The sequence below is a fragment of the Trichechus manatus genome, unplaced genomic scaffold (genome assembly GCF_000243295.1).
Source record: "Trichechus manatus latirostris isolate Lorelei unplaced genomic scaffold, TriManLat1.0 scaffold00015, whole genome shotgun sequence".
NCBI classification, from domain to species: Eukaryota; Metazoa; Chordata; class Mammalia; order Sirenia; family Trichechidae; genus Trichechus; species Trichechus manatus.
The window spans coordinates 21,629,149-21,636,603 of NW_004443951.1; the positions used below are offsets into that span (position 1 = coordinate 21,629,149).

General features: G+C 46.7%; 1 protein-coding gene across 1 annotated transcript; it reads left to right on the forward strand.

The window, feature by feature from the left end:
* Positions 1-210: 210 nt before the first annotated feature.
* CUNH1orf216 (chromosome unknown C1orf216 homolog) lies at positions 211-993 on the forward strand. Its single transcript, XM_004372097.2, has one exon. It carries the CDS (start codon positions 211-213, stop codon positions 991-993), a length of 783 nt encoding a protein of 260 aa, XP_004372154.2.
* The last annotated feature ends 6,462 nt before the right edge of the window (positions 994-7,455 follow it).

A 7,455-nucleotide genomic window follows, 5' to 3' on the forward strand; every position in this document is an offset into this window, starting at 1 on the left:
TTACAGCAGAGGATGAGGTCATCTGGGGAGAGTGCATAAAATGAGAATAGAAGACTGCCTGTCTCAGAGGGCTGAGGACACCAGCGTTTAAGGGATGGGCTGAGGAAAAACTCTATGCAGGAGACTGAGAACAGAGAGAGTGGAGGAAAACCACACAGGGATATGTTACCAGAATCCAGGGAAAGGGACTGAGAAGGAGCAGCCAGGCTCATGCTTACTGCCTTGCCCCTGCAGCTAGGTTGGCATGACTTCAGGCACCCCACTCTGTCCTCCTGTGACTCATTCTTCCGCTTCTCCGTTACAGACCAGATGTTTGCCATTCAGCCAGGGCTAACTGAGGGGGGCCAGTTCCTGGGGGGCCCACCCCCTGGGATATGTCAGCCCGAATTCCAACCAGACAGCAACTCCAACTTCATGGCAAGTGCCAAGGATGCCAATGAGAATTGGCATGGGTTGCCAGGCAAAGTGGAACCCATCCTGACGGGCAGCTCCCCTGAGTCGCCCTCTGACAACCAGGCCTTCCAGGTCTCTGGACTCCCCGAGGGGGAGGTTCGCAGTCCCCCAGAAGGAGCAGAGATTCCCAGGGCTGAGCCTGAGAAGATGGATGGTGTCAGCACAGCCTGCTCCCCACTGGAGGACAACGGCTATGCCAGCAGCTCTCTGAGCATTGACAGTCCTAGCAGCAGCCCTGAGCCTGCCTGTGGGACCCCTGGAGGTCCTGGCCCTCCAGACCCCCTTCTGCCCTCAGTGGCCCAGGCGATGCAACAACTGCAGACTCAGGAGCGCTACAAAGAACAAGAGAAGGAGAAGCACCATGTGCACTTGGTGATGTACCGTCGCCTGGCCCTGCTGCAGTGGATCCGGGGCCTGCAGCACCAATTGGTTGACCAGCAGGCCCGTCTGCAGGAGAGCTTTGATACCATTCTAGACAATCGAAAGGAGCTTATCCGTTGTCTCCAGCAGAGGGCAGCACCATCCCAGGACCAAGGCTAAGGGTGTGCCCCAACAGGTGTGCAAGAGTATACAGGTGTATATTTGAAAGCATGTGTGTGGTTGTGCACAAATAAGTACATGATTATTTGTGGGGATGACTGCGGGTGATCATAAGTGAGTATTTATGTACTAGCATGTAGGCAGGTATGCAGATATGTGCAGAAATGTATGAATAAGCACCTGTAAGCTTAAGTGTGCTTTATGTGCACGTGTGCACATACAAGCTAATTTATATGTAGACCTATGTGTGTGTAAGAGTGAACATACATGTAAATTTGTATATTCATTTGTGTGTGTGTGTGCGCGCGCACGTGTGTGCACGTGTGCGCATGAATGAGGATGTGTATAAAAGGTCTCTGCATATGAGTGAGTTTGAGTATGCAGGCTTGTGTTGGGTGTACGTGAGTGAGACCTTGTGCATGCAGGCCTACATATAGGGGTGCATGTGTGCAGATGAAGTATGTATTAGGAGCATGTGTATCTGCAGGCAGACTCATGACCAGGTGTTTGCACATATATATTCAATTGCACATGCAGGGCATCCATCCACACCCTGTGTTACCCATGGCTCACCCCAGTCTTTTTTCTTCACAGAGTCCCACTTTCCCCCTGGAGAGAGAGCAAGGCTGGCCTCCTGTCATCTATGTAAGCGTTGTGCTGATCCATTCTCCTAGGATTTCCCAGGCCACCTCTCCTCCCTTCCCCTCATCTATCCCAGAACTTGCTCCGCTAAGGCTAATGGTTGTCCATGATGGTATATTTGGTGGCTGCTTTGGCCTGCTATGGCAATTTGGCTGTGATTTTTCCAGGGCAGTTGGTGGAGAATTGGTATCAGGGAGGGAAACTAGGGGTAGTGATGGAGACCATGGTGGGGGAAAGGATCAGAGAAGGAGATAGGGGATTGTCCCTCTGGAACCTTGCCTTTGGGCACATGGGAGTTTGGGGAGATGCCAGTGGCAGAACCTATGAAGAATAAGAGAATGGGAATTCTAAAATATCAGTTCCCAAATAAACCAGATCTGCAAAAGGAACTGTTGAAAACCATTTTGATTTATGCTTCTGTTGAAAACGAATGTGTGCGTATAAGCTTGCAAGTGATGGACAAGGTGTTCTAAGGGTACTGAGAAAAAAATCTCTCTTCCTTCTCTGTGCCTCTGCCTCACTGTGCCTCGCTGGCTTCAGCAACACTGAATGTCGAATTGATTTGGTCCCTTTTCCCTGAAATCAGACCGTCTGGGCCAGGAGGAGCTAGAGCTCGGCTTTCCAGAGTCAGTCCAGCCTCTGGAAGCTTTTAGGATGCTTCCATCACTGCATGGTCCTTTAAACAGAGGTTGACAGGCTCTAGCAGAGGCTCTGTGAGGTGAAATGCAGGTGAGTCCTGGGAGAACCGAGGACTAAGGCAAGCTCTCTGTTTTACTTCTGGGAGCCAAGGGGATGCAAGATCCTGATGGATAATCTGAAGTGCACCTAAAGAAGAAACACTGGTGGGTGAACAGTGACATGGAAGTCACTGACATTGCCTTTGGCCTTCAGTTTCCTTGTCTGAAAAATAGAGGACTTCCCCTTTCTATCTCTAAGGATTTCTGATGGGTGGGTGAAGGTATAAGGAGTGAGGGTAAAGCATGGGCCCTGGGGACTTTGTATCTTAAGCTTTTGCATGTTGTGTGTGAACCTGGCCTATGGATCAACCCAGGACAAATAAACTGGGCAGAGAAATGAATCTTTTTAGTATGTGTTTCTTATTCTTCCTGTTTTCTGGTGGCCTCTTTTCCATCTCACCATCTGAGCTCCCCTTTTGAGCAAAGTCCTGGGCTGGGAGCTGGTGGGTGGGTATTGGGGGAGTGTTATGGATTGAATTGTGTCCCCAAAAATATGTGTTATAAAACCTAACTTCTATGCCCATGGTTATAATCCCATTTGGGAATGGGTTGTCTTTGTTATGTTAATGAGGCAGGATTAATGTAGGGTGTGTTCTGAGTCAGTCTCTTACAAGGATATAAGAAGAGCAGATTAGGACAAGCAAGCAAGCAGAGATGGAGAAAGAGAGATGCCAAGCCACATGAAGATCACCCAGAAGCAGAAGCTCAACAAGACAAGGACCTTTCTTCAGAGCTGACAGAGAAACCCTTTCCCCTTGAGCCAGCACCCTGGATTCAGACTTCTGGCCTCCTATACTGTGAGAATATAAGTTTTTCTTTGTTAAAGCCACCCATTTGTGTTATTTCTGTTCTAGTAACACTAAACTAAGACAGGGAGACATTACCAGTTGCCATCAAGTCAGCTCCGACTAATGGTGACCTCATGTGTGTCAGAGTAGAACTGTGCTCCATAGGGTTTTCAATGGCTGATGTTTTTGGAAGTAGATTGCCAGGCCTTTCTTCTGAGGTGCCTCTGGGTAGACTTGAACCTCCAACCTTTCGATTAGCAGCCAAGTGCATTAACCATTTGTACCACCTAGGGACCTCAGGGGAGACAATGGGGAGGAAGAATTTGGACTCTTATGTCTTATCTCCCTGTCTGACTGGGTAGACTTGGCCTTTGCCCTGAGAGCCCCATAAGGGATGGAAAGACTTGGTAGGCACTTTGGAAGAGTCCCTGACCCAACAGGGAATGTCCTTGTCCTGAGTCACCTTTGGGCTTGAGGAGGGGCATGGATTTTGAGGGACACATAACATACACACACACACACTCTCAGCCTTGCTCTGGAGTCACCACTTCCCTGAAGGATGCCCTGACTGCAAACCACTGAGTTTGGGTCCTTAAATGGTTTAACTCAGATGTAGTTATAATACATATACACCACTTCAGACATTTATTGATGCCAGTCTAGATTACATCTTCTATTTTACATTAGTTTTTATGACTCATTATTTTTGTAAAGAAAGTATATTAGTTCTTGCTGCATAACACCTAAAACTGCATTACCCTAAAACCTAGCAGCTTGAAAAAAATACACATTATCTATGGGCCAGGAATCTGGGCCGGCTTGTCTGGGTCCTCTGCTTCACCGTCTCTCATGAGGCTGCAGTCAAAGGGCCAGTCCAGGGTCTGTGGTCTCATTTGTTGGTAGCCTTCAGTTCCTCAGGGGCTGTTAGCTGGAGGTCACCCTCAGTTCCTTGCCATGTGGGCCTTTCCAACAAGGCCGCTTGCCTCATCAAAGCATGCAAGCTATATTAGTTTCCTAGGGCTGCCCTAACAAAGTACCCCAAAGTGGGTGGCTTATATAAATAGAAACATATTGTCTCACAGTTCTGGAGGCTAGGAGTCCAAATTCAGGGCTTCAGCAGGGCCATGCTCCCTCTCAGCTTTAGAGGAAGATCCTTCTTGTCTTTCTGCTTCTGGTAGCCCCAGGTGTTCCTTGGAGTTCCTTAGCTTGTAAGATTTTGCATCTTCACATGGCTATCTTCCCTCAGTCTGTCTCTGTGTCTATTCTCTTTTACAGATACCAGTCAAATTGGATTAGGACCCACCCTACTCCAGTATGACCTCATGTTAACTGATAACATTTTCAAAGACCCTATTTCCAAACAAGGTCAGGTTCACAGGAACCACTGATTAGGACTTCAGTATATCTTTTAGGGGGACATGATTCAATCTGTAACACAAACCAAGAAGGCAGTAGAGTCTGCTAGCAAGATACCACCAAACCAAACCCACTGCCACTGAATCAATTCCAACTCATAGTGACCTTATAGGACAGAGTAGAACTGCCCCATAGGGCTTCCAAGGCTGTAAATCTTTATGGAAGCAGACTGCCACATCTTTCTCCTGTGGAGCGGCTGGCGTGTTCAAATAGCCGACCTTTCAGTTAGCAGTCAAGCACTTTAACCATTGCACTGCCAGGGCTCCTGCTAGCAAGATAGAAGTCACGATTTTATGCAGCCTAATCACAGAAGTGACATCTTTCAGTATTATCACACTGTATTGGTTAGAAGCAAGTTACTCAAGGGGAGGATATTATATGAGGCTATAAATACCAGGAGGTGGGGTCATTGGAGGCCATCTTAGAGGCTCCCTATCACAGAAGGAGTCCTAGTGGTGCAGTGTTTAAAGTGCTTGGCTGCTATCTGAAAGGTCTACAGTTGGAACCCACCAGCCACTGTGCAGGAGAAAGATGTGGCAGTCCGCTTCCATAAAGATTTACTGCCTCGGAAACCCTATGGAGCAGTTCTACTCTGTCCTACAGGGTCACTATGAGTTGGAATTGACTCAATGGCAGTGGGTTTTTGGTTATCATGGAAGGTATATTTTGATTGACTAAATAAATGCATATTTTATTAATTTTATTTTTTTCCCACACAAAAATTTATACATACATTGTTATGTGACTGTAATTGCTCTCCCCATACTATGAGAGCACACTCCTCCTTTCTACCTGATTCCCCATGTCCATTCAACCAGCTCCTAACCCTCTCTGCCTTCCCATTATTAATTTTCAATTACACAAATATATTCCACTATAAAAAATTGAAATATTTCAGAGAAATCTAATATCCCCCTTTGCCTCTCCCCCACAAGGTATATCTATTGTAAACTTCATAAAGCATACTTTTTACTGAAACCCTCTTAGTAAGTGACCCAAGATGTTAACAATTCTTGTCATCTCCACATTTGACACTTAAACAAAATTGAACTAATTTTAACAAAATTCCACTTATTAAGACATGTTGTTCTAGCAAAGGGCTATAGCTAAATTTGAATAATTTTACCCATGGAGACTTCTAACAATGAAACAAAGTCAAGACCTCAAAGCACAAGATGTTGAATTTTCAGAAGGGGCTCCCTTCACAGACGTATGAAGGCTCTTGTGCACACAACCAGTGGTTATGAGTACAGACTCTGACATCAGACCCCCTGGATTTGGATCTTAGTCCCTTTGCTTTCTGTCTGTGACCTTTAGCAAGTCAATTAACTTTTCTGTGCCTCAGTTTCCTCATCTTAAAATGGGGCAATAGTAGTAACTAACTCATAGGGTTGTTGCAAGGATTAAATGAATGTATACATATATAAAGTACTTGGAACTGCACCTGACACATTGTAAACTACATTAATGAGAGTTAATTATGAATAGTGCTTTTGCAATACAGTTAACTTTCTCACAGAAAAACACAAAAAAAATTTTCCTTAAGGAATCTGAACCTAAAATTGGAAAAACATCTTCAAAAAAAAAAAAAAAATGAAGCAACTTTTTAAAAAATAAAGCTGCCTAATATTTCTTTCCATAAATAATTCTCTAAGCTATGAAAACCAGACCAAAGAAACGAGTCATTGTGGGTCGAGGGACAGGCCCTAGGGTGGTGGGGGATTGGGGGAGGAACCTGGCAAGAGCAAGGAGTCAGAGCCATAGCCGGGATGGCAGAGTTTAGGGCAAGGAAACTGAGGCAGGAGCCCAATAGATGAGCCAACCCAGCCAAGGATTTTGGTTCCCCCACCAGGTACACTGGCCACCAGGTCTGAGCATGGGAAGCGCGAGGCTGCTGCTGTACTTCCTGTGTGGGGCAGACCTAGCCCAGAGACTGTCTAGACAGCCTCTGTTTCTTCACCTGTGGTAATTGTAAGGATTTCAATGAGGACCTAAAGATGCTCTATGCGTTAAAAAGATTGAGCTCCTCCTCTGCACCAGGCCCTGTGCTGCCTGCATGCTTGAGGGTGTCCTTGAGCAGCCCTTGGCTGCCTGCTCAGGTAGATGAGACTTGCATCCAAAAGTCTAATGCTCAAACCATTCCAAGCCCAAGAAGGGGAAAGTCAGAGGCCAGCCAGAGACTTCTACACCGAGGAGATGGTTTTAAAGTCATTAGGGTGGGGCTTGCTTAGTCCCAGAGTCAGTGAGAGCAGTCAGCAGGGCTCATGCACTAGGGAGGGGTTTGGTCAGTCACTCCTCACCTCCTGCCAGAATGAAATCCCTTGACTAGGAGAAAAGAAGCCTAACTTACATTTCAGCCGAGGCATGAGGAATCTTGCTCAATAGGAGGAGTGAGGGATAAGATTGGGGCCAGAGACCAACAGGACTGAAGCATGGAAGGGATTGGCTGGTTTCCCAGTGCAGGCCTGGCTTCTTGTAAACTGGGGCTAGGGAAAGAAAGAGGGGCTAGGTCCTTGAGAACTTTTTCTCCAGGGACCCCAAAAAGGTCAGCCCTATCAAGTATGGGTGGAATCCCTGGGTGATGCAAACAGTTAATGCTCTCGACTGCTAACCGAAAGGTTGGAGATTTGAGTCCACCCAAAGGCACCTCGGAAGAAAGTCCAGGTGATCTGTTTCTGAAGCAGTTCTACTTTGACACATATGAGGTCACCATGAGTAGGAAGTGACTTGATGCAAATGGTTTTATCAAGTATGGTCAGAGGGGATGGGGTTAAAGCCTGGGGTGCAGTGAGGCAGGAAGTGAGCTGGAAACTGAGGAAGAGTGTCAAGAGTTAGGGGGATAAAGGGGCTTCAGAACGTGGAAGGTAGGCTCCTCAGCC

What these genes read in the sequence shown, in the direction of transcription:
- CUNH1orf216 (XM_004372097.2), top strand. Translation starts at nt 211, where the DNA reads ATGCTTACTGCCTTGCCCCTGCAGCTAGGTTGGCATGACTTCAGGCAC.